Below are 26,646 nucleotides of genomic sequence, written 5' to 3'. Positions count from 1 at the left end.
GGCGGCAACACAGACACCCAGAGAGACAGACGCACTTGTATACACACTGACATCACACACACACACAGACATGGGCAGAGCCCCTCTTCCCCGCCCCACAGGTGGTTACACTCCCATTGATACCCATGGAGCCCACCCCACAGCTGTGGGGCCTTCAATGCATCCCTGGGAGCAGGGACGCCAAATGGACCAGGCCTTGGCTGTTCAGAGGAATGGAGGTTTTCAGCTCGGATTGCCAACTTTCTGACTGCAGAAAACGAACACCCCTGGCCCTTCCCCGAGGCCCCGCCCCTTCTCCAAGGCTCCGCCCCTGGTCACTCCATTCATCCCTCCCTCGCTCCACCCCCCCCGGCTCATTTTCACAGGGCTGGGGCAAGGGGTTAGGGTGTGGAAGGGGGTGAGGGCTCCAGCTGGGGGTGCAGGCTCTGGGGTGGGGCTGGGGATGAGGTCTGTGGGGTGCAGGAGGGGGCTGGGGGTGGGGCCGAGGGGTTCAGAGGCTCTGGGCTGGGGCACAGGGTTGGGATAAGGGAGGGGGTGAGGGCTCTGAGTGGGGATGCGGGCTGTGGGGTGGGGTCGGGGATGAGGGGTTTGGGGTACAGGAGGGAGCTCCGGGCTGGGACAGGGAGCTGGGGTGTGGGCAGGGGAGCGGGATGCAGGCTCTGGGAGGGAGTTTGGATGTGGGAGGGGGCTTGAGGCCGGAGGCTGGGGTGCAGGAGAGGGTTCGGCACGCAGACTCCAGGCAGCGCTTACCCCAGGAAGCTCCCGGAAGCAGCGGCATGTCCCTGCGGCCCCTAGGCGGAGGTACAGCCAGGCGGCTCAGGCACTACCCACACAGCTCCCATTGGCTGTGGATCCCAGCCAATGGGAGCTACAGAGCCGGCGCTCGGGGCAGGGGCAGCACGCGGAGCCTCCCTGGCCACCCCTTCGCCTAGAGGCTGCAGGGACATGCTGCCACTTCCAGGAGCCACGTGGAGCCAGAGGAGGCAGGGAGCCTGCTTTAGCCCTGCTGCGCCGCCAACCAGACTTTTAACTGCCCGGTCAGCGGTGCTGACTGGAGCCACCAGAAGGGTCCCTTTTTGACCAGGCGTTCTGGCTGAAAACCAGATGCTTGGCAACCCTATTGTGAACTTCCCTATCTCCTTAACCCAGTGGGGACTCTGCCTGGGGAATAAGGGCTCAGGAAGGATGCCAGGGGGGTATCTTGAATTTATCTGATCTCCCTAATCTGGCAGGGAGCTGCGCAGCCCTGGGTGAGGTGTGTTGGGCAGGCCAAGAATTCCTTCAATGTGTAGACAATTCTCATGTCTCCCTGAACCAAAGCTCACTCCCTCCAGCTTCTGGGGTGACTGCATGCTAGTGCAGCTGGGTCTTCCTCATGCCGTGGGTCTGAGGACCAGACAGCCCCAGCCCACAGGCAATCCTCGAGACCCACATCGGCAGTGCAGCCATCACCACTTGTCAGCAGGGGACACAGGCGCCTGTCTCGGATTCATCAGAGCAGACGGGGGGCCGGAGGGGGGAGGAAAACCAGGTCATTAATCTCCTCATGGATTAGCTGCAATCCTGTCCATTGGGGGCCCCGGTGTAGTGTTTTGGATCAGAGAAGAGAAGGGGAAGCAGCAGCAAAAATTCTCTGAGACTCACTTAAACCACAGCAAGTATTCAGGGCTGGGACTGATATTGCAGGCCCTGCCACATTTCCTTCAGAGAGTGCAGTGTCAGTCAGACATGGGATTCTTCCTCACATCCGGGCCTAATCGGATTTGAAACAGTGGCTGCGCGGCTGTTAACAGCTGTTACATTCCAGAAATGGCTGCATTTCAGGGGTGGACGAAAGTGGTGCTCATGTATATTTACAGCACGTAATAAGTTTCCTAAAGTTGATAAAGCCTCCCAGGCTCCTGTGCAATGCAAAGCACCATACTATAAATGCAAACGATCAACCCTGATTATAGAGCCTCACAAAGCCATTGTTTCAGGAAAGAAAGAAAAAAAATGCTCATTTTTCATTATCTACCTTAATTTCAAACCCTGGACAATGGGGATCCCTTGGACATGCAGATCCATTTTCTCCAAAACAACTGGGGCAACAATCTCTTTCCAGAGCCAACTCCAGGGGCACGTCTACACTGCTGTCAGGAAGCGAGGCTGCAGCATGTACAGATGTACCAAGGTAGCTTTGATCCAGCTGCTGCTCCGCTGCTGAGTTCACTCAAGCTAGCCTTGATCTAGTTAGTTCAAAGCTAGCTCAGGTATATCTGCACACGCACCTCCTGATAGCAGTGTAGCCATACCCTGGAGCGGCTCTTGCATCATCACCATCCAACAGCATCCAGCTCATCTCCAGAGTGCAGCCAGTCTCTACAGCCAGTCTCCTCCTCTGCACCAAGCACACAGCTGCACTTGCAAAGTCCTGGGAGCATTTAACCCTTATCGGGAGCAAGCACTGCACAGGATGCCATAGGGCCCAACGGCAAGAATGGGGACTGGGAGCTAATGGGACTTGACCCATCTCCATCTTCTCATCTTTCGCCTCCGCTGGAGCTGCTCCCTCATCTCTGGCCCAGTGAACACAAATATTATGCCCTCAAGGGACCATTTCACGCCCCATGTGAACAGCAAAAGCAGGTCCCGGCGTCTCTTCCCTGCAGGCTCCCGTCAAGGGGGATTTGAAAGCCAGCTTGGAGCCAACGACCTTCATGTTCAGGAGGAGCAAACCAGGAGCTGTACAATGAATGACACTTGCCACAGGGGTTGTTTGCCCCATGGGAGTCCAGGAGGAGCCTTCCAAGAATTGCCACCTCTGGCTTTTGATTATGGGTTATTATTAGCAGTTCCGCCTCCCCCTCACCCCTCATTTGTTTGCTAGGAGGAGGTTGTCTCATGTCATTTTCCACTATGCTCGGCTTCCAGTCGGGGTCTCTGACAGCTCTGTTATCAGCACCTGGGCGCGTGGAGGCTGAGGAGTGAACAGTTCATTCATTTCATCCCCTGTGTGAATGAGAGACTCTGACCTTGGAGCCTACCGGCGAGGATCCGTCCAGAACAGGCCTGCTGACTCCTGTTGGATTCAGGCTCAGATGTGTCCTTCCTCCGCTTGCTCCCATCCACCGCCCCGACCCAGGCTGCTGCAGGCAGCTCAGACAGGCTTCGCCAAACTCCCTCCGTGCTGCTGGAAGCCAGGAGAGCAACGAAGCAAGATGCTCTCAGGCTGCAGCAACTAACAACTTGCATCCTCCTCGACCAGAGCAGCTGCTTAATAGGGGAGCCATGGAAAACGGATCCAACCCAATTCAAACCCTTGCCAGATGGGGCTGCTCCTGCTCACCTCCCCTACTGCCCTCTCCCCATGCCTGCACCTCCCTCACCTACGCAGGATTGAACCTCTCCAGCCTCTCTCTATGCTCAGCTGTTTTAGGAAGTGTTTCTACAGGGCCTGATCCTACTTAGATCAATACCAATAGGAAAGCTCTCGCATAATGATGCAGGTTCACACTTGTCACACCTCACTGGTACATGGCGAAGCAACACAAGGTTGTTAGCAGACTTCCAGAGTCCCAATCCGTAGCCTTCACCACCCCTCCGCTGGTGGGGAAAGGCCTCTGCCATTTTACACATGGGGAGCTGAGAGACAGAGAGATGATGGGCTGAATGCTCCGAATGTTTATTCAAACCAATCGACATTTGGAACCTAACTCCTCTGGAGCATCCGGCCCGAAGGCATGCATGGGTTTGTAGCAGAGCTGAGTTCCTGCGTCTCACTGCAGTGCCTTAACCACAAGACCGTCCCGGCTAATGAACGTTGACTCTACTTCTGGCTCCCTGTGAAGACAAAGTTACATCCTAGTGTCCCCTGGGCTTTGTCTAGATGAGGGAAATTTGCACGGACGTAGGGCAAGCTCCAAACGTAGATGCACTGCGCTAGTGCCCAGCCAGGCTGGCACGAGCGTCTTTTCCCCCATAACTCACCAATGGAGTGACCCCAGTGCAAATTTCCCTTCTTGGGGAAAGGGACCGGCCCTGGCGACTGACGCCCTCTGACCACAGGAACAGCCTGGACAGCAGCAGTGCAGACTTCCCATGCAGAAAATTAACCCAGTTTGACCCAACCCCTCCCTCCTTCCTTCACTATCCCGTTCATGTTCCTCTTTTCCTTTTATGTCTGTGCTAACTGTCCCCTCCATCGCCCCTCCCAGATCAAAGCTGCCTCTGCTCCCTGTATTGCAAACATAATTCAGCTGGAAGATAAGAAACTCTCCAGCAGGTCTTTATTAATCCCACGGAATGCTGAAACGAGAGGAGAATGCAAGGTCTGAACAGCTCAGCAAGGCCAGGACAGGGGCTAATATGCTGTGAAACCAGTTCGCAAAGGAAACGGCCCTTCAAAAAAGTCCCTTTCTTAATGCACCTTAAATCTCCTCCACTCCTACTCCACACCAGGGTTTCACAAGAACCAGCTTGGAGTCAGCTCCTGAACAATCCCATCCCAGATTTCCCAGGAGACACCCAGCATGCTCAGGCAGGACATTTAAGGAGCGCAGGCAGTTCTGTGAAGACCTCCAGCCAGGCAGGATGCATTCAATAAAGCTGCATCTTCTTTTCTCCAATACTGAGCCTCAGCGTATTAATACCAGCTTCCCAGGGAGCTAGGACACAAATCTCCTTTCCGTGCATCCCGACAATAATTTGCGACGCCCTCTGGCAGAAAGCAAATAGCTCCAACCCCAGCTTTGCAAAGCACAGCTTCCGCATACCCTCCCTTCTCCTGGAAGGCTGCAAAGACCCGGGAGCTCTACACTGGCAAGCCCTTCCTCCCACCACCAGGCTGTGAGCTCAATTCCAGCCTACAGCAGCAGAGACCACAGTTGTTACCAGCTAAGCGCCTGCATATGCATTGAACATAACGGTTCTCAGACAAGCGCCGACAGTGCTACTTGCTCCCCTTATGTAACGAGCTGGCCCCCATTACCAGCTGGGCACCGCACGAGATTTGATGTATTTACCCTCAGAACCCTCCTGGGAGGTCAGGCAGGGCTATTATCCCCATTTTACAGATGGGCAACTGAGGCTGGGAAAGGCTAAGTGACTTGCCCAAGGTCTGACAGGAAGTCTGTGGCAGAGGAGGAATTTGAACCCAAGTCTCCAGCTAGCAACCTAACCACTAAGGCCATCCTTCCTGCCTTGGTATTCTCAACAGAGAGACCCAGGACTGAGTGGGGCTTGGGACATGACCTCCCTCTTCAACCCTACAAGTGGTTTCTCCAGTTGAGGGTCAGTGGGCAGCAGAAGCTGGCCCTGCTGCTGCCTGTTCCTTGGCTAAACGGCTGGTACTTTTCGCCAGCCCTAAAAATTCCCATCAAATATTTATTTTAAACCATAAATGAGCTGGCTGCAAAGCAACTGAGTGTAAAATCAACAGACCCTTTGCAATGAAACAAAGGAGAAATATAATGGACCACGTTCATCCCTGGCATAACCCCAGCAAAGACAGCAGAGTTAGACCAGAAAGAAATATTTGCTCTGTTTGAGAACATTTGCAAATGTACCTGCACTAAACAGCTTCCTGCACTAAACTGGGAATTCCCTCTGCAGTGAGCTGGCTGATCTTTGCTGGTCTCAAAAGAGAAACTATTTTGGCAGCTTATTTGTGGTACTAAAAAGAGACACCTGTCTCTGTGCTTTGCAAATTTCCTCCTACTTGTATTATACTAGCACCCACTGAGATCAAGGTCCTCTTGTGCTAGGTGCCATACAAACTCATTGCAAGAGTTCCTGCCCCAACAAGCTTATAACAAGAAGAGGGAGGGGGAGGATTCTTATCAGCAACCCCTTCCCAGATGAGGCATAGACAGAGTAAGTAATTTGTCCAATTTCACACAGGGAGTCAAGTAGAGCAGGGATTAAACCCAAATCTCCTGCGTCCGAAGGCACTGCTTTAACCACAAGGCTAGCTTTCCACTCTGAATAGAAGTTGATTCAAGCATGATGCCAGCTGTTGTGGAGCAGAAGGCGCTGCAAATATATTGAGCGCTTAGGATGCCAGGCAATCATTTTGCAGGGAGGGCAGCAGCTGGATGTCAAAAGCACGAAAAATATACTTAAAAATAAGGCATTTAGCTTCATACTTCCAGAGTGGATTTAGTGCTGGGGAAAGGGCCCAGATCGATAGCACAGCAAACTACAAATTGGAGTCCTCTCCTTAGCCACTGAGCGGGTACGGCTGAGACAGCATCTGTGCAAACAACCTCCCAATAGAGTCCCTTGCCTGCATGCCTCCACTGGGGGGCTGCCACCAAGTGTGAGGGGAAGCTCTCCCCGTCATGGTCCCTTTTGTCCTTGGCCTCTGGGCCCTGAACATGGGACGCAATTGTGGTTTGGGCCCTGTACACAGACTAACTGGAAAACGAAATGCGGCCTGACACACTAGGTTTACATAAGCCACAAAAAAGGCTGTCTACAGTAACAGCTGGAGATGGGTCTGAGCCACAAACTCTGACCTGGATCCAAATGCCACCGAAGTTCAGGGGTGGCGTTTGGACAGAACTCAACCAGGATGCCCTGGTCGGGAACTGAACCGGGAGGGTGACTTCTACATACATGAGGGCAGCATCCCTCTCTGAGGGTTGCAGATATAAACAAGCTCTTCTTCCGCTCTCCAGCTCCTCAACTGTCCGCGTTCTCAGCCCCACGCTCCAGGGAGCTCTGGGTATGGTATTATTGGATCTCCCATATAAAAATGGGATCAATGCAGCTGTCAGGCTATGGTTGCACTGCCCCTGCTAATTGGTATTACAACAGGCAGACTGCAGCTCTCACTCCAACTCTCTGTTGCTTGTCATAATGTAATCAAATCTCTCTTGCTCTCTCTTTACCACGGAGCGTGACGGGAACAGAGGCTATGGCAACTGTGCGGCTTCCAGAGCGCATGGATCCTTCCTTATCACAGAATCACACAAATGTCGGGCTGGAAGGGACCTTGAGAGGTCACCAAGTCCAGCCTCTGGCACTGAGGCAGGACCAAGTAAACATAGACCATCCCTGACAGGTGTGTGTCCAACCTGTTCTTAAAAACCTCCAAGGACAGGGTTCCACGGCATCCCTTCGAAGCCCATTGCAGAGCACAACAGTTCCCGAATATCTAACCTAAATCTCCCTTGCTGCCAATTAAGCCCATTACTTCTTGTCCTACCTTCAGTGGAGATGGAGAAGAATTGATCAGCATTCTCTTTCTAGCAGCCCTTCACATATTTATAGACTGTTCTCAGGTCCCCGCTCTGTCTTCTTTCCAAACACACCCAGTTTTTTTAACCTTTCCTCGTAAGTCAGGTTCTCTAAACCTTTTACCATTTTTGTTGCTCTCCTCTGCACTCTCTCCAAATTGTCCACATCTTTCCTCCAGTGCAGCACCTGGAATCGGACACAGTACTCCAGGTGAGATCTCACCAGTGCCAAGCAGAGCGGGACAATTACCTCCCACGTCTTGCAAACCTCCAGCTCCTTTTCAGCAGTGCTCCCACCTACCCAGTTATTCCTCATTTTGTAGCTGTGCATTTGATTTTGCCTTCCTTTTTCTTCCCTTATGGGGCCAGGGAATGTAGCTTTACCAGCCTTTCACCTCCAAAGCCCCAGGCTCCATCTCACAAGTGAAATGAGTTTGTTGGTCTTAACTTTGTGCCAGTAGAACATTGCCCGTATCACAAGATTGTGCCGCTGCCAGGCACAGCTATGGTCTCTGCTCAGGAAAGGTCCTGAAGATTGGCATTACGGGGCGGGATGCAAGTCAGGACTGAGGTGCATTGACAGAGCTTCGGGGTGTGTATGCCCAGGACTGGAACTGTAGTTGAGAATGTGATCAGAACTGACAAGCACCATCAGAGCTGGGCATGGATAATCTAGGACTGGCGTAGCAGGGGCGGCCTGTGGGTCAGGCTTGACGAGCATCAACAGAGTTGGTCACGGAGGAATCTAGGACTGGCATGGCAGGGAGGAGTGTGGGTCAGGCTTGAGGAGCAGTGGCAGAGCTGTGCAGGAGTCCAGAGTTCGATAGCAGGGCGAGCTGCAGGTAGGAATCAAGTATTGTACACTGGCAGAGTGGCATGTTGCCCTCCCTGGGAACAGTAGGACATTCCAAAGTGCGGCACTGAGTTATAGCAACAAAGCTGGGTGGGATCCCAGGGCTGGCCCAGCAAATGATGCTGCAGAGTGGAGCTGGGGTGCAGTGACAGTGTTGGGGCGGGGGAAGGCAAGGACTTGAAGAGCAGGGGCTGCAGCGGGTCAGGGAGGAGGCTGAGCTCTGAGCATGTCTGCATTGAAGCTGCTTTCCCCATGCATGGCGCTATTACTATTAATGTCACAATAGCACCTACAAGCCTCAATTAGGTCAGAGCCCCATTGTGCTAGGTGCTGTACAAACACAGAGTAAACGACCCCAGCGAGCTCCCCACTAAGCTGACTAATGAGCTCCTTTCCAGCATTCTCCTTCCTCCCTGCCCACAAGCAGCAGCCTGTTCTTTTCCATCTCCTGTCCTGAAACACTGACTCCAGGAGGCTCAGCCAATTTACGTTGGTTGGGTGATACCTGGCAGGTGATAGACACAGAGCCCAGGATTTGCTGATTGTTACCAAATGGCAGTTACGCAGGCCTGAGTTTCCAAGACAAGTGAAGGATCAGCAGCCCTGGACCACTCAGCTCTCCGGAGACTGGTCATAAACAAAGCTTAAATAATTGGACTGCTTAGACCAAGATGCAGCTTCTAATTATTCCTAGGCTCCCACAAATAAAGGGAATAAATCCGTGGATGGTGCCAGGCTGGAGGATGCAGAGGGAAGCTTATTTTCCACATCACTTGAAAGCAACTATTATAAATTGCACTGAAAGATGCACCTCCCTGGGCTAGCCATATTTTTAAACTCCAGGAAAGAAGGGAAGGAAAAGCACATTTCAGTGTTTATACCACAGGCAAAAATTGTATTTAAAAATCGTACATTCCTGCTGTGCTGAGTGAGAAAGAAAGAAAGAAAGAAAGAAAGAAAGAAAGAAAGAAAGAAAGAAAGAAAGAAAGAAAGAAAGAAAGATATTTCAGCTTCTACAGTTAGATGTCTGGAAATGTTATACTCATGAAATCCACTCCTACCAACCTCCGTCTGGAATGGAGTGAGAAAATGGGGACCTTGTCAGGCCAGGTTTAGGGAACTTTCACTGAGATCGCTGATTCAACTCCAGTCTGGGTCAGTAGCAAATGCAAGTTGTTAACATCTGACTGTGGGTGGCTAGCCTACATATTACCATTGTTTTTAGTAGTTCTATGCACTGAACGCCCAAATGAAACTGAGGCCCATTGCGCTAGGTGCTGTACATATCCGTAGTGCGTGACAGTCTCTGCCCTGAGAGGCTTACAATCAAAATAGGCAAGACAGACAAAGGTGGGAGGCAAAACAGAGCAGAATTAAGTTGCCCACAATCAGCGGTAGAGCCAAGAATGGAAGCCAGGTCTCGGAGCTGCTAGTTGGGAGCTCTATTCACTAGACCACACTGAGTATAATGAAGAGGTGGGTCTCAGCCCAGCTCCCAGCAGACAGAGGAACATACATGTAGCACCAGGCTCAGCACCCTTTTTGGCTGTCTCACCAGACAGGCCAAGGACTTCTAGAGGCTTCTCCCATGTATAATGTGCAACCCATCATGAGAGAGATAAGCCAGACATGACCAGAGCACTGTTCTCCCCAGAGATCCCAAAGATTTTTCTCCTCCTGACCTTGGTCCCATTTCTAATTTCCCCTCCAGCCTCATGAACCACGAACCACACACCCCCACACCCACCCCCTTTGCAAGTGGGATGATGTGTGATCCCATTGCCTCCCTCCCATGCTCACCACTGCGGTGTCTCATCCACTGTGAATCGAAGGAACTCGTCAGACATTGCAGCACCGATCCACCCCCCAAACAATATGTCTAACAATCAGAGTGTCTGTGATCCCTCCCTCCAGAAGGAGATGCTGATAAGCCTTCCCTGTGCCTTTAATTCACATCTCTGGAGTCAAGTGCAAGTTACACATGTTGGGCAAGCTCTGCTTAATTACCAGTGGACAGTAAAATCATCGCTAGGAAATTCACACTCAGGGATTTTGCAGTCTCCCTCTCTCTCTCTCTCCCGTTCTCAGTAAGCAGAAGATGCTCAGAAGCTGCCTTAGTCAGTGCTTGCTAAAAAGACTACATTGCCTCTGTCCGAAAGGCCATGGTTTTGTTACGTCCCTGCCTGCAGCTGGAGCATGGCAGCTGGCGTGGGAGGGAAGAGGGCTGCTGCAGATGTCACAAGCTCTAATAGCACATAGCAAAGGCGTGATGACCATGGAGATGAGCAAAACCTTAGGCTTCGCATATGCAGATAGACATATGTGAACAGCACTGGCTGCAGAGATGAGCAGCAGTGCACCCACGCAAACACGGAGATGCACGCAATTATGGGGACCAGCACAGATGCATGCAAGAAGTCAGAGCCAAGCACATGGGAAACATGGGTGTACATGCCTGAACAAGTGGTTTGAGCATTGGCCTGCTAAACCCAGGGTTGTGAGTTCAATCCTTGAGGGGGCCATTTGGGATCTGGGGCAAAAATTGGGGATTGGTCCTGCTTTGAGCAGGGGGTCGGACTAGATGACCTCCTGAGGTCCCTTCCAACCCTGGTATTCTATGATTCTATGATACCTGCAGCAGGCCCAGACATGTCTGCACATGTGCAAACAGGGAGACAAAAGTGGTATTTAGAAACATGCATGCTGATATGTCTGTGCACTGTCTTTCTCAGACACCCACAAAGACTCCCTTTCCCCCAGCAATATCCCAAAGGGTAAAGCCTGGGGCTTTTTGAATGGCTCCCATAGGGAAGTATGTGCTTTCTTCCCTATGCCACATGGAACCCTGCTCCTGCCTTGGGAGCCATGTCACTAACCATCAGAGATCTCTGGGGTTTGGATTTGTCGAAGGTTTTGCTCCTTCTTTAATGCCTTTTGCCCCAGGATCTCAAGCCCTTTACAATCATGAATTAGTCAACTTTAACAGAGCCCGTGAGGCAGGGAGAAGATCATTCCAACCACAGCTCAAATTCATCCAGCTCTGGGGTGGAGCACATCTGCTGATTAACAGCCCCCAGCAATGCTACCAAACACTGTGGGAGAGGAAGTGATGAAGGATCTTGTATCCCATGGACACTGCAGGAGAGATTGTGGTAGTTGATATGAGTTAGCATTTGGCAAGTATGCCAAGGCTGCTATGCAAAGTGTCATGGGATCTTTACCACAAGCGGGCAAGTCCTAGCTTCTCCATCTCATCCACTGCCTCCTGCAAACCAGCTCCCCTGCCCCCATCCTGCTGTGGTGGCTGCAGAGAAGAGGGCGCTGGCCTGACAATGAACAGCTTGTTCGGTTGTTTCCATTGCAGTTAAATGGCCAGTGGACTAAATCCTCTTCCAGACCAGCTGCACCACCCAGCATCTTCACCTGTCAAATGGCTGAGCTCCTGTTCTCCTGGATAAGGCCATACAGACTGGGGAAGTGAGGTATGGAGAACGCATCCTTAGGCCATACGCTCTGTGGGGATGCCCTTTTCATTTTGTGTATGTACAGCACCTAGCACTGAACTTGGCTAGGGCCTCTAAGCACGACTGTGATACATTCCTTACTCTTCCTCTGTGGCTGGCACCCCTTGTACATCAGAAAATCCACCCTGTGCATCTACCTGAGAGCCTGCTGAGACCTGGGGCCATTCTTACTCTGGAGTGCCTGAATAACAACCTGATCTTTAGTGCCTAGCCCCGATGGAGGGTGAAGTGAAATTTCAGGGCAGGAGATGGCTCTGTTGTTGCTGTTTGTACACAGTAGGTTTGGGTTTGGTGGTCAGTTATGACTCCGCAATGAGCCGATAACTCACCCGTCCCAGGCCCTGGGAGCAGCCGGGTGGTTTGTTTTTTGTTGCTCAAGGACAGAGCTAGGATCATTCCTCCCCTTGTTTCTTTCCTCACTGACACTGTTTATCTCGCAGGGAGCTCAGTGCTGGTGAAAGGTGCTGGACTTACTGCTCTGGAGATGGGAAGCCTATGTTTGTTCACAGAACAGCTGGGGAGAGGGTTAAAAATGCCCAGCCTCTTCCCCCTGCTATGTACCCGGAACCTTATAGCCGCATTCCCCATGCCCTTACCCTGTACCCAGGGCTTGCTGGCCCCTTACTATTCCTTGTGCCCTTCTATAGCCTTTCTTTACTCTCTACCCTGTATCCCTTTGTTCTCCGTGCCCTGCGGAGATGGGCCAGTGCTCCCTATCTTGCGGCTCATCACCCCCGGGTCTGTCCTCTGTCCCTCACCTATGTGTCTACTATAACCTGCGCCTTATCTCTGGGATCCTACATTCTATGCCTGATACCCTGGGCTAGTCAGCCTCTGCTTAGACCCGTAAGTCCCACAGCCTCTAATTAGTCTCTTCTACCCTATAGCCCTGCATTGAGTCCCCCGACTGATGTTCTGGCTAGTGCATCTCATGCCCTGAGCCACATCGACTTGTAACGGATGGTATGTGAATAGATGGCACATCATCACGGCATCTAGGCCAGAGAGCACCAACCACATGGGGTCTCACCAGTGGATTTTGCAAAGAATATTAAGGTTGAACCCAGAGATACTGCCGAGCCAGACTCAAGAAGTGTCTCATCCCTATGGGGAAAGCTGAGGGGTTCAAAGCTGATACACAGAATATTGAGACAGTAACCGGAGCCCCAGCCTGAATCTGCCCAACACAGCCACAGATTCTCTTTTGCCCCCCTCAGCGGCTGAGATCTGCACTCTGCGTTTTCAGCCTCGATTAGAAAACAAGGCTGTTTATGCATTTGGGTGGCCACATGGCGCTCGGTTCCAGCCCCTTCGCCTCCCAAACAGACATCCCATTGTATCTGGAACTGCTGTCGCCTGTTACCAGAGAAGAAACGCTGGACGCTAGCCACAACCTGCAGGATCCCTGGACCTGTCTGTCACTCCAGGATGTGTCTCCAATCAGCCTGCTCTAAAAGAAAAGGACAACGGAGCCCTCACTGGGGAACAATAGATTCCCTAGGCCCGGAGGGTCAAATATGCACCAGACATACTGAACTACAGAAAGCCACATCCACCTGAGCTAACAACCATGGGAGGGGACCCAAAAGTTCCATCTCCATGGAGCAACTCCCTGTGTTTAACAAATGGGTGAGAGGGTGAGTGGCTGAGCTCCTGGGAAGAAAGAAAGAAAGAAAGAAAGAAAGAAAGAAAGAAAGAAAGAAAGAAAGAAAGAAAGAAAGAAAGAAAGAAAGAAAGAAAGAAAGAAAGAAAGAAAGAAAGAAAGAAAGAAAGAAAGAAAGAAAGGTTTGGCTTGCCAGGAAAGAGAACTGTGATAACATGCTTAAGCCCAGGTAAAGAGGGGCTGGGAAGAAAGGGTGGAGAAAGAGGAAGAGATGCAGCCAATCCTCAATACACAGAGGCTTACTGTTGCCTCTGTTGCCTAGATAGGTGGCTTATATGGCACACGCTGCTGCTTCAAAGCAATGATGTGATTCAAGCTCCTTGTGCAACATCCCAGCACAGCAGAGTGGGGTCACCAGCCATTTCCTCTCCTGCGCTGCAGCAGACTCCCCTGCAGTGTATGCCCCAATCAGAGGGAGGAAAGCAACGTGGGCATGGCAAGAGCAGGAATTACTTCTTAAAATGACCCAGGTCCTTTATCTCAGCGGGCAATGTTGCCAGGTGGATTGCTCCTCCCCTAGATCTCTCCCACCCACCCGTATGGCTGACGAGAATTCAAAGAGCCACTGAAAACAACCTAGACTGGGACTGACTCTAAGCCACAGGGTGTAGGGTAGGAGCAACGGGAGGGTCTGGAGGAGAGCGGGAGAGCGAGGCAGAGCCTAGCGCACAAGGTGTAGAAAGACCATTGCCCCTGCTCCCTTGCTGAAGCTGTGTCCTGGAGCATCAAGCATGTGGAAGGAAGGGGAGGATGGAATCTCAGTGGGCACCATAGGTCGGGGTGGTAGACCGAAGTTGGAGAGCCCAGGAGTAGAATGTCAAGCCCTGCTGGAGTGTAGAATTGGGGTGCACTTGAGGTGGGATGAGGCTTGTCTGCACTCTGCCTGGATCTAGCTGATAATAAGTGTCCCCGCAAATATTGTCTGGAGGGAGGGAAATATATACCTCACTGAGCGCCAGCATCAGAATTGACGTCTTGTAAGGGAGAGGTGTCCCTGGTACAGACATTTCCCCTTCCAGTGGGATCTGGAAGGGTAGGAAACTGTGAGCCAGATCCTCATCTGGTGTCAAGCAACCCATTCACAGCAGAGGCTGAGCCCCTGTTCCAAAGCCCACTGCCTCTTGGTGCAGAGAGAGCAGGGAGCTTCAGCCGTGCCAGGGCAGAGCATCGGGAAAGAGGGGAGAAGATAAAGATGGTTGACACCCCTGTCCTACCCTCCGAGTCACTCACTGCTCTCTGCTTAAAAGCAGAGCTGAGCAGTTGCTGCAACCCCTCTGGGACCAGTCTGTGCCAACGGGCTGTCCCAGCCCCTGAGATGAAGAGGAAGAGAAAAGCAATTGTGAAGAAAATATAGGGGTTAAACTGCCGCGCTCCACCCCCCCACCCCCCGGTCCCCTGCAGTGCAGCCCCAGATCCAGGCACATGCGCCCATAACGCAGACCGGTGCACGTAAAATGGGCAGTGCCAGGGTACGTACCCACAGGGCTCGGCATGTGGAAGCACCGCTCCTGGCTTCACACGCAGTTTGTGTCTGCGACAAGCGCGCATTTAGTGGCTGCAAGGGTTGGAAGCCGGGCCCTTAAAACACAGGAAGAGTCACTCACCCACTGGGGAGGCAGGGGAAGGCCAGAGGGAGGTCTGATTAGCCCCTGTGCGCTCTCACCTGCTGACTGAAGGGCCTCACTGCTCCCTCTACGGTACCTAAGGCTGGAGTTTCTTTTCTGCTCCAGAGCTGAGGGGTTCCCTTCATCCCAGCAGCAATGTGAAAGTGAGCAGGGCCCATCCTAACCCAGACTAAAACCTTTGCCAGGACAGGTCAATGGGCATCTTAGCGGGACATCAGGAGAGGGGTCTGGGCTTAAACGCAGCTCAAGGAGTGGGGGATATAGTTATCAATTTGATGGGTTTTCACTTGAAAAGGTAATTTGGGCTACAGAGCTTTCACTGCAGCCGGAGAGACCCTGGGAGAGCAGGGACTGAATTTGTGGTTCTGTGACCAAGTAAAACCTGTTTCTCAGCTGACATTAAAAGGGGACAGGGGGAGACGATGCAAACTGCACGCCGCCTCTTCTAGCTCCCGGCACCAAGCCACCAATGAGCCGGGAAGCTGGCTAGAGCTAAACTGACGCATTTGAATAAGAGAACAGTTCTCACGGCATTATTTGATTAGGAACCATCTGCCCCTCCCTGTATTTCATCTGTGCCCTTCATACCAACAAACCCAACTGGCCTGTGCAGAAAGACATATGGACATGTCAGTGCACACGCCCTGTACAAACACACCCACACCCACAGGGCGTGCAAGTGCACACACACACATATAGCTGTATGCACACTTGCATAGACGTACATATGTGCATACGCACAAGCATGAAAACACACATACACGCACAGACACTCGTCTGTGTGCGCACCCACTCCCACGGGGTCCCCGCTGCAGGGCTGGTTAAAAGTACTTTGGGATATGAGCCCGGGATAGCTATTGGTGGGTATTTGCAGGATTCCCACCGCCACCTCTTCTGCTTTCATTCCCGGCTTTGGCTCATCTGAGCATCGCACTGGCCCAAATATCATCACCCCAGGGAGTTGGGACCCTTTAAGGAATCTCTCCCGAACATCCTCTCCTGATCAGGGCCAAAGGAATTCCCAGTGGAGGGCGGGGACTCAGGACAAGCCCATGCGGGGGCTCCCACCACAGGACAGCAGAAGAGAGAGCCACGGCAGGGGCAGCTAACGCCAGAAATCTTCTTGGCCCAACACAATCAAAGAAGAGCTGCTCTGACCGAAGGGCAACAACTTAGCAAGATGGAAGCGTGCATGGCAGCCATTTGCTTAAGAAAGTCAAGGGGCCTTCTGCGTCCATCTGAGGACTCTGCAAAGCTCCATGGACAGCCTTCCTCCTACTGCTCTGTGTCCCAGAGGGCCATCTCTCCCTCTGCTCCATTCTGCACACATCACTATATAGCTGCTGTGACTCGACTCAGGAGCGAGAGGTGCCCAAAGGATCGTTCTCAGCTACCCAGTGCTTCCCTGGAAACTAGGCTGGTGCCAGTGGGAACAATCAAGCCTGAGGGAGAGCCAGCCATGAGGAAAAAGGCTGCTGGACCCTGCCAATGCCCACTTACACTATTAACCACTAGTTAGCGATGCCCCTTGCATTGTTCTGAGATGAGCATCCCGTCATGCCCTTGGTAATTCCCCTCTCTTCCTAATCCTGCTTTGCAGCCCCCATGGTGTTTGCCAATGGTTTCCAATTAATTTTAATACCCCTGTGAGGCTGGTGAATATTATAACCCCATTATCCAGATCAGGGAAACTGAGGCAAAAGAAAGCAAAGAGGCTCACCCTACAGTCACGCAGACTCAGAGACAGAGTTTGGAAGTAAAACCCTGGAGTCCTGCTCCCTGGTCCCCCCTGCTCTAACCAGTCGTCAAAAGTGGTTCCCACCATGCAGTAACCGCAGAGTAGCTGGGCAAGTTGAACTCGGGTCAGCTGGGTTGGCTCCAATTCCAGCTGGAACACCCAACCCATGCTGACACACGCCCATAAATTCACTCCAGGCCAAAACTCGGTCGGTAAGTTCCAGTGCACTAGCAATATTTAATGAGAAAACAGCCACAAAACACACACACTCACTTCCCAAAATACTGTAGTCTGATCCAATTGTTGTCATGCTGCAGGAGTGCACAGAAGAAAAAAATCTGACCCGGATCCAACCAATGAATTCAATGTTTGCAAACGTCAGCCTTTTAGCAGATGCTTCATGATATTCTTGCTGCTCTTCGACCATACTATGGACCAGTCCCCTTTGGCATCTAACAAAGATATGCAGCTTGGGCATTGTGAATGGTCTGATGACAGATTCTCCTGAAGGCTGTGCAATCTCCTTGGAAAGGAAATTTCCCCTTAAATTGCAGTGAAGTCTCACATCTGACCTAGGGCCTCCAGGCCACTATAACTTGGGTGTGACTTAGCCAGTGATCATCAAAGTACTTTGAAATTGCAAATTGCCATCAAGCATGTCTATAGCACCTCCCATCTGTGGATCTCAAAGCACCTTACAAACCAAGCTACACAGGCCCCACTGTGAACTCAAGAAGTATTACTGTCCCAACTTAAGAGAAGGCAATTGCCCACGTTCCCACAGGAAGTCTGCAGCAGTACTGGGAATAGAAACCAGATCTTCTGGCGCCAAGTCACCCATATCAACCACAAGACCAGCTGTGCCTCGAAAGGCACCAATTTCCATGGCAGATAAACAGATAGCGCATTAGTACTTCTTAAACATAAATTTAACCACAAGTGTTCCCAGCCTCTGAAAATCAGCTGGTTAGGGTCTTTCTTGTCCAGCTCCCTGTGGTTTTGAATCGGCCGATTCCCATTTACATCTTTGAAGCTCTACACTGCAGCCTGACATGATACCTGGTAATGGCTCCACACGGACAGGAAAGGAGATTTGCATGGTAGACTGCAGGAGCCCGGAATTGAATCCGTTATGGGCGACTGAGCAGATTGCATTAAAGACAATTTGTGAAACAGATTTTTATAGGGGACTTCTTATACCTTTTTATGGCAAGGAACTTTTATCTCCTTATAAGACAAAACTAACATTATAAGAAGAGAGGGAAGGGGCGGGAAACGCACACAGGAGAGGAACAAAAAAAATCTGCATTGAACAGATGAACATTAAAGGTCTGACAGAAGCAGAGGAATGCAGGGAGAAGATTAAAATTGCCTCCTGATTTAATTGCATCCTTCCTGGGTCCCATACCATTCCCTTCAGCAAAGTAGGGGATTTTTTTTTTATTTTTATTTTTGACCAGCAGAGTGAAAAAGAGCTTCATTCTGTGTTCTCCACCTCTCCCTGCCTTTTCCCTGACACCTCTGCCTCTCTGGGTCTCAGTGGCTATATATGGATAGCTACATGCACGCGCTTTCCAGCTTTTAAATGTAACATCTCACTCCCTTGCAGAACTCACTGTGAACGGATGTTGCTGAGGTGAGCTGTTTAGTAAGATTCATAAGCTCTTTGGGGCTCAGGGACCATCTTTTTGTTCTGTTTTTGTACAGCATCTAGCACACTTGAGCCCTGATCTCTGGCTGGGACTCCTACCCGCTACCAGAGCTGAAAATATCAACCACCCATGCTTCAGGGCACAAAGCGGTCACCAACAGGGGTCAGGAAGGAATATATCACCAAAGCGTTGCGGAGTTGACTGTACGTTTCTCTGCAAATCAGAGCAAGGCTACCAGACAAGATAGGCCATTGGTAAGCTCCAGGAGAGCTGGAGGAGGGATAGAAGAGTAGACAGAGCACTGATCTATTGCGATCTGGCAGGAGATGGGACTTCCAATGGACCCTTAAGTATAGCAGGAAGCAGGATACCGATTAGATGGAGCACTAATCTCTTCTAGCATAGGAGTGGCAGGACAGGAACTGAAGCAATGAATAGACAGAGCAACTGTGTTTTGCTAAGGCAATTCCTATGCTTCAGTGGTGATATGAGGGATAAATTATTAATCACAGTGGCTGCAAAAGCAAACCACTCATCCCTCTGCTCCTGCAGACTCATTCCATCTCCAGTACCTCTTGGCTGTGTGTGGGGAGCGTGACCTAGCCAATGCCCCGAATGGAAAATCTCCAAGGGCATCCATGGCAAATGATTTCCTGCAAAGTTTGAGCTTGTTTCCTGCAAGAAGCCACAGCTCAGAGCAGCTTTTAAAACAGCCAATCCACCTGGCTGGAGAAAGTGACCTGTATAAGAGGCCGGGGCTGTTTTCACCCATCACATTATTACTCTGCAATGCACAACCACCTCCTTTTCCTCCCAGGCAGGGACACATCCAGCTCTGGCTTCCCTTTCTCCTGGACTCCCCACCCTTGGCAGATCCTCTCTGGACTCCTGACTTTCAGCACCAGGCCTTCACCCTCTCCCACATCCCTTGAGCCGGCCAGGCTCCGGGTTTGCCCATCCCTGATGCTCCCCAGTGGCGACAGGTCCCGGGGTACTTGCAGCCAGCTGCTGATCCAGCCCTCTGCCTTTCCCCCCTTTTAAAACGCCCACCTCTGATCCAGCTCCTCCCGCCTGCCCAGCTGTAAGGCTCCCTCCCTCTGCAGCCCGCCCCCCTGCCCCAGGCACTGGGGCGCTGGCTACTGCACTCACAGGCTTGGGCAGAAGGAGTTAAGCCCTGAAAGGGGGAATCTGTTGGAGTCGCCTCCCAAACGCATTTTCCAGCACAATGCCCCCGGACTGTCCCTGCCCCTCGGCCCCACATCTGAGTGCTAAGCCGACAGCCACCTTTTGTTTTCTTTGCAGGACCCCGGATTTACGTTAACCCGCTCGGTGCTGCAGCAGGCGCCAGGAGAAACAGAGCCAGCCCAGCCAGGGCAATTTGAAAAGTGGGTTAGCCTATGAATTGCCCTACAGCCGAGGCCGGGGGAGAAGGGGGCAGAGCCGAGCCACGCCTGGCAAACGGCTGCCCACGGCTCCGTTCTCCTCCCACTCGCACCAGCGGGTACACGGCAGGGCGAGTCTTCAGCGGAGTCGCTCTGGCTTGACACAGCGGGCACCGGGATCCGAATCAGGCCCCGAGAGCGGATCGGCACCGTGACCCGTGCAGCTGGGGGAAGGGGGGGACGGGACACGCGCACCCCAAAACATCTGTGCGCCTCCCCCAGCCCTTTTCTGGGCAGCCTGGCAGCGCCCGACGCTGCCACCGCCAACACGCACAAACCGCCCCAGCGCCCGGGACTCCGGAGCCCGGCTGCCGCCAAAACTAATCATCCGGTTGCTGGTTTACAGGCAAAGAAGATCTCGGCCCGTTCAGCCAGCCCCCCCCCCCCAGCCCATGCGGCACCCCAGCCCCCCCTCCCCCAGATGCCTTCACGTCTGCTGCAAAGCTAGGCAGAAAAGAAGCCGGGTTCTCACCCCCCACCCCCTCACCTTATTCACCTCCAACTTCCCTTCGCCCCCCAGCCCCACCAATCCCCCCGCCCCATCCTTGCAGCCAGGGAGCCGGGCCCTGGGGAGGGCAGGGCTGGGCAGCCGCCGATCCCAGTCGCTCACCTGGTAAGAGGGAAGCCACCAACAAGCAAACTCCAGTAGTCCACCAGCACCCAGGGCGACTCGACCGCCGGTGCGGAGCCATCAGAGTTTCTTACTCAAAGGGACCGGGCGCGACGCGGAGGTTCAGGCGAGCTGCTGGCTTGGGCTTGCACCCCACCCCCCTTCCAAAAAAAAATGGCAAAGGAAAATACAAACACGACCCAGGCAGGGGCAATAAATATCGGGCACACCAAGCAAATCTGGCGGGGCAGGCTGTGCAGGGGCCCCTTAAAAATCCACCGATTGTCGCGGACAGCCTCCCTTCTGGGGTTGCAAAAATTGCTCCAAGAGGGAGCCCGGACCCGGCTTTTTTCCCCCCAGTGGGGAGCTCTCCTTCGTCCTCCGGCGACCACGTCCGCAGGGGCAGAGCTCTCTCCCTTAGCACCGCCGATCCCTGAAACCAGGCGGAGGACAAGTCATGCTCCCCTTCTCCGCCTCCCCCTCCGGACCCTGGGGGCAGGTCGGAGCCCTTCACCGGGGAACAAATCCCAAGGCAACCACGCAGGAGGCTGGATCTCTTCCCCCCGCCGCCCGGCCGGGCTGTGCAAAGAGGGGAAAGGGCTTGTTAATTTCCAGTCCACGTTGCTGCGATCAGATGGTCCCAGCTTGGTGCAAGTTGCAAAGCTCCATGTCTTTGCTTCTCTCCTCCAGGAGCAAGGGGGAGGCACTCCCCGGGCACCGAGAGCGAGCGGGCTGGCGGCGGCCGGGGCGACTCTTTGGCACCGAGATTTTGCTGCGACTGGGGGAAAGAACTGGAGTCTCCTTGGAGCATCAGCACGGGAAAAGCGGGTCCCTCCCTTCTGGTCTCTGATCTGTAACAATGGAACGCGCAGACACACACTGGCGTGGCTCCGGATCCGTAACCCCGCTCCTCCGCTGTGATGTCAGCTCATGTAAAGCAGGAGGAGGGCTCAGCCTTAACCCTTTCCACGGGGAGGCGCGGGCAGCAGCCGACCAGCCGTGGCCTGCAAGCCGACCCCCACGCGCAGACCGGGCTGTGGCTCGCTTTTTTAGGGATCCCCCCTATCCCCCCTAAAAATTAGCACCTACTTCGAGTGGCTGCGCCCGCCGGGGAAGGCAGATTTAACATGATCCCGTCCCAACCCAGAATTCAGCCAGTCTGGGCCTGATCCTGCTAAAGCAGCATTAGCCCTTGAAGTGAGCTGTAGCTCACCAAAGCTCATGCTCAGATAAATTGGTTAGTCTCTAAGGTGCCACAAGTCCTCCTTTTCTTTTTGTGAATACAGACTAACACGGCTGTTACTCTGAAACCTGTCATTAGCCCACTAGTTTCAACTGGATAACTCCCCCTCATAGAGAGAGAAAGAGAGAGACCGGGAAGGTCTGCAGCCCCCACCCACTATTTGTTTGGTTTTCTATATTTAATCCCTGAAGTCATCCCATGGGACCCGGGTTCTGTGGCTTCCGGTGCTCTTGAGTAGTGGGACCAGGGGCCTGGGAGTCAGGACTCCTAGGTTCACCCACACATGCCCGCCTTCACCTCAAGCATTTCCCTTGTATGTTGTTTCCCTCTTCCCGTATCCATAGTCGGTCCCCCTCCATTTAGACTGCAAGCTCTTCTGGGAGCGCCTAGCCAACTGGAGTGATGGATGAGTAACACTAAATGATCCGGTTTTTCTGGCTTAGAGCCCCTGGGCCCCACTTTATCTACCTGTACAAAGGGGATATTGATGATAGGGACTTGCTTTACAAAGGGGCTGGATCAAGGCTGCAGGCCAAGGTTCCCAGCTCTTGGAGTCACTGGATTAAATCAGAATCAGAATATTATGGTTTTAGCCCTCATGGATACAGAAGAAAGTCTGAACATGTGAACCAAGTATAATATGCCTGCCTGAGCTTGAAAAAATAGCCCCTGCCACCTCGGTGGAGGGTGGGGGTGGGAAATATCTAAACCTCTGGCTTTCTTTCATTTGACCTAGTGTGAGACTTTGTTAAGGTCTGCAAAGCACTTGGATGATAAAGAGGAACTCTTACTATTGGTAACAAGTAGAAGTCTGCCCCCAGCCAGAGATAGCTCATCAAAGGGATGCAGTTTAAGGTGCAGCCATTTCCATACCCAATGGTATACAAGGAGTGGCACAGCTGGCATCACATCTGACCGATTTTGACTTCCCTAACCCAAGGATCAGGTGTCCATTTTGCAGCTGGGTGAACTGGAGGTGAGATTTAATGTGGGAGTAAGCAAAACTCAAACCCACAGCCTCTGAGATTGCAGTCAAGCCATTGGCCACCACACCTCATAATTGGTTTATATATATACACACACACACACACACACACACACACACACATACTTTTATAAATGGCCCTTGTTTATGTAGGACCTAGACAATGTGTAATGTAAACAAAGGCCATGTTTTGAATATATTTTGTGTGTATATCGATATGTAGTCATGCTGATTCAGAATTAGCATTTTTTGCATGTATGTACTTTTTAAAAATGACCCTTGAAAAACAGGACCTAGAGAAAAACAATGTTTTCTGCTTTTAAAGGTCCCTCTACTAACTCAGTATTTAACCAACAAGCCCTAGACCTCAAGCTGCACTGGCATCAACAAGGATGCTGAGTCTCAAACAAAGATGTGAGGAACAACAACAACAAAGTCATGTTGATTTCAAGCTCCATTAGAAACAACACAGGAACAAATCAATGCTTGGCAAACAGAAAAGGACAGATTCAGTGGGGAAGGATATTGCATACAATGGTGAGTGGAAAGGCGGAAGCCATAAAAAGATACCTCCAAAGAGTCTTTCAACACCTCTTTCCTTTTTTTTTCCCTGGAGAAGCTGATTGCCATTCAAGGGAAGGCTGGACAGCCCTGTAACCAAGCGGATTAGCCAAATACAAGGTTTGTTTGAAAATAATGAAGGTTATTATGTAGTAATGAGGTTTAGCTAATGGATTCATGGATTTCAAGGCCTGAAGGGACCATTAGGATCATCTCGTCTGACCTTCTCTGTAGCACCAACTAGAAAACGTCATCCAGTAATTTCTGCGCCAAGCCTAGGTCTTCTGCCTGATCTACACCATACGTTTTAGAAAGATAACCAGCCTTGTTTTAAAGACAAGTGATGGTGGATGGACAGGCGACAGTAAGTTGTTCCAATGTTTAACTACCTCACTTTTTAAAATGTATAGCTTAATTTTAGTTTGAATTTGTCTAGCCTCATCTTTTAGCCATCGGGTCTCTTTTTGCATTTTTCTGTTAGATTAAAGAGCAGTCTACTGTCAAGTTCATGGAGGATAGGTGTATCATTGGCTATTAGGTAAGATGATCACGGTTGAACCTCGTGCTCCAGGTGTCCTTAAACCGCTGACTGCCAGAAGCTGGGACTGGACAGCAGGGGATGGATCACTTGAAAATGCCCTCTTCTGTTCATTCCCTCTGAAGCATCTGGCATTGGCCACTGTTGGAAGACAGGATACTGGGCTAGATGAACCATTGGTCTAAGCCAGTATGGCCGTTCTTATGCTCTAAACTTGCTTGCCCATATAGGTACCTGTAGAGATCGTCACCTCACATTTCACAGCATCATGGCTTAGATCTTCATAACATGACCCTTCCTCTCCTTTTTCACTTGGCTGGATGAGTAATAAAATGTTGATACTTGAAGTATTTTCCCTAACTTCTGAGTTCGCCTCCATTTAGATGAATGGAGCAGTCTAAACCTCAGAGCTATTGTTTCAGGCTTTCTGCAAACTCCAGCAAGATATCTCTGTGTTGGTGAAATGTGCTTCGTGTTTTAAATGCTTTATTTGCAGCCCTAGCAGCTAGAAGTTTACTTTTAAAAACTAAATGAGGGCTGAAATTCTGCCGAACAATGGAAAGGGCTAGCCTGGCCTTCAGGCTCCCAAAGGGAGCACGCCACCCACTTTGTGAAACCACCACTAACAGCACAGTCTTTTGGCCCACTCTGATATAAGTTGTCATGCCACTAATGTTCCTGAAATTGCCATTAAAGCATGCAACATTTGGCTGGCTCCCCGTAGTGCAGTGACGAATCGCCAGCCACACGTCAGCTGAGGGTGCATCGAACTAATCCAGGACTTTTTCATGGACGCTGACTCTACAGGCAGCCGTTTGCAACCAGATCCTGTTTGCTGCACCCCCCAGAATCCCTGGTGACAGTTACCAGGGTTTGAGCTGAAGCAGAGGCTTCGATGGTTCGCTCTGAGAAGGACACATCTGGAAGTGGCTAAGGTCTGCTCTAGCAAGAGACCAGACACAGAGAAAGAGAGGGATTCAAAGTTCCTGAAGACTGCTATTTGGGGCCTTCCCTACAGCATAGGCTGAAAACAGCTGGTGAGGACGTTAGCCAGTGACAAAGTTTATCGTAACAATCGGGACAGACCCCAGCTGCATCAGATCCTACAGGTATGACAGATCATCAATCCCTTAGCCAATCAGCAACACAGAGGGCTGCTGCATGGGCAGAGAGCTGGGTCTCAGTGGAGACAGCTCTGCTCTGGGCCTCCATCACATGCAGGGGCACTTTCAGTGATGCAGCTTCATAGGAACACATGTTGGAATCCTCACCAGTTAGACTAAGCTGTTTGTCCCTCTGAAGCAGAGAAATGTGGGTCCATGCAGTTATGGGAGGGGGAAAGGGATAAATCACCCAGCTACACCTTTGTAGACACTAAGCCCTTTTCTGCTCTGGGCGGACATTACAAAGTTTGTGGAACTATGGGCTTGAATTGACCATAGACCAAAAAGGACCATTTAGGATCATCTACTCTGGCCTCCTGCCTAACACAGGCCAGAGAATTTCACCCAGTAATTCCCACATCCTGGCACCTTTGGGCATAACTTGCATTGGATGATGCTTTGCCACTGTCCACCCTTGAGGTGACAGCTTTCCAGCAGTTCCCTATGCATGTAGTTTGCAGGGCACTGGGACATGAATGGCACTATAGAACTAGATGATATCATATTGTGCTGATGATTATGGCCAGAGGGACTGAAAGAGGAAAAGAAATAGTTCTTTAAAGCATTTCTCACTGGGCTTTTGCAGCTGCTTTTGTTCTGTGAACGGCCCACAGCAGAGCCCTGTGACTCTGCATAGGGAGCGCATTTGACACTTGTCACCGCCCCGTACCTGGGGTGTATTTGCTGCAGCAGTTGATTACATTACCTTCCGTGTTTATAAACATTTTGAATCAGTGTGGCGTGCAGTGCTGCACAGAATGTTTAAGATGGCATTGGCTTTATTTTTGCTTTTTCATCTGTAAACACACATAATGTATCTGCGATGCACTCAGCAGTGAAGGATCAGAACTGCAAATGCTTCTGCGCTTGGCTTCCGTCCTGAGCTAGCCTATTGCAGCCTCTCTCTCTCATACACACACACACACTGTTCCAGCATCAGAGCCAGAGCCGATCTCCTGTACCACCTCTCCTGTAGGGAGAGGGCATTTCAATCTCCGTATTCCTTCCCAGCCTGTGGTTCTCTAGATGGCTTCATTTAATGCAACCCTGAATGAGAGGAGACATTTTCCCCCAGCTAACAGCGCTCACACAACTTCTAAGCCCTCTGCAAATATGAGCTGGGTCTAGGTGTTTATGCGATTCTCTCAGAGCACCTTAGCCCCCTGAAAAGCTCACAGCACCCCTGGTGAGGCAGGAATTTTAGTATAATCCCCCTTGTCCATGGGAGAAAAGAGGCCCAGGGAGATTAAAGCCCTTAGGTGCAATCTTGGCCCTACTGAAGACAATGGGAGTTTTGCCATTTGTTTCAAAGAGATCAGGATTTCACCCCATATTTTCAAGGTCTGTTGACTTGGGGTTCTTGGTGCTTGGGGGATCAGCAAGAGACATGTGCCTGGGGCTGATTTTCAGAGGTGTTGGGCACCCACCACTCCAATCAACATCCCTGGGAGCTGCAGACACTCACCACCTCAGAAAATCAGGCCCCCACAGGTGTCTGGAGAACTGTGTCCAAAATCAGGGAACGATTTTGGCTGGAGTGACTCTGCCCCGGTCTCAGAGCAGATTCAGGGGTCCCCAATCGCCTGCTCTGCCAAACTGCCTTCCAGTCCCAGGCTTTCTCCTGGGCTGGTTGTATTGATGCACCCGTTCCTGACCTGAATGGACCCTCCCTGCCCTTGCTGCAGGGAGAGGGAAAGAATTCCTGCCACATGGTCTTTCAGTTCTCAGAACTCCTCCCACTGCTCCAAGCCAGGTCCAGAAAGGGCTGGAGGATCTGCCCTTGCCAGCACACAGCCAGTTCAGGAGAGGGAAGGCAGACTGTGTCCTGA

The 26,646-nt window shown here is 51.6% G+C and overlaps 1 protein-coding gene across 3 annotated transcripts in view; it reads right to left on the bottom strand.

Moving 5' to 3' along the window:
- The window catches only part of NECTIN1 (nectin cell adhesion molecule 1), a 153,856-nt gene extending 132,636 nt beyond the window's left edge, over nucleotides 1–21,220 (bottom strand). For all 3 annotated transcript variants that reach the window (XM_084612076.1, XM_084612078.1, XM_084612077.1), the window contains exon 1: nucleotides 20,328–21,220. In XM_084612076.1, the coding sequence (XP_084468202.1) occupies nucleotides 20,328–20,409 (82 nt within the window). In that variant the 5' untranslated portion in view covers nucleotides 20,410–21,220. The remainder of the gene's footprint in view (nucleotides 1–20,327) is intronic.
- Nucleotides 21,221–26,646: the final 5,426 nt, after the last annotated feature.

Source organism: Lepidochelys olivacea, assembly GCF_965140295.1.
Source record: "Lepidochelys olivacea isolate rLepOli2 genome assembly, chromosome: 22".
In the NCBI taxonomy this organism is placed as follows: Eukaryota; Metazoa; Chordata; order Testudines; family Cheloniidae; genus Lepidochelys; species Lepidochelys olivacea.
The sequence above is the reverse complement of the archived record's forward strand: the minus strand, read 5'-3'. Positions and strand labels throughout refer to the sequence as shown.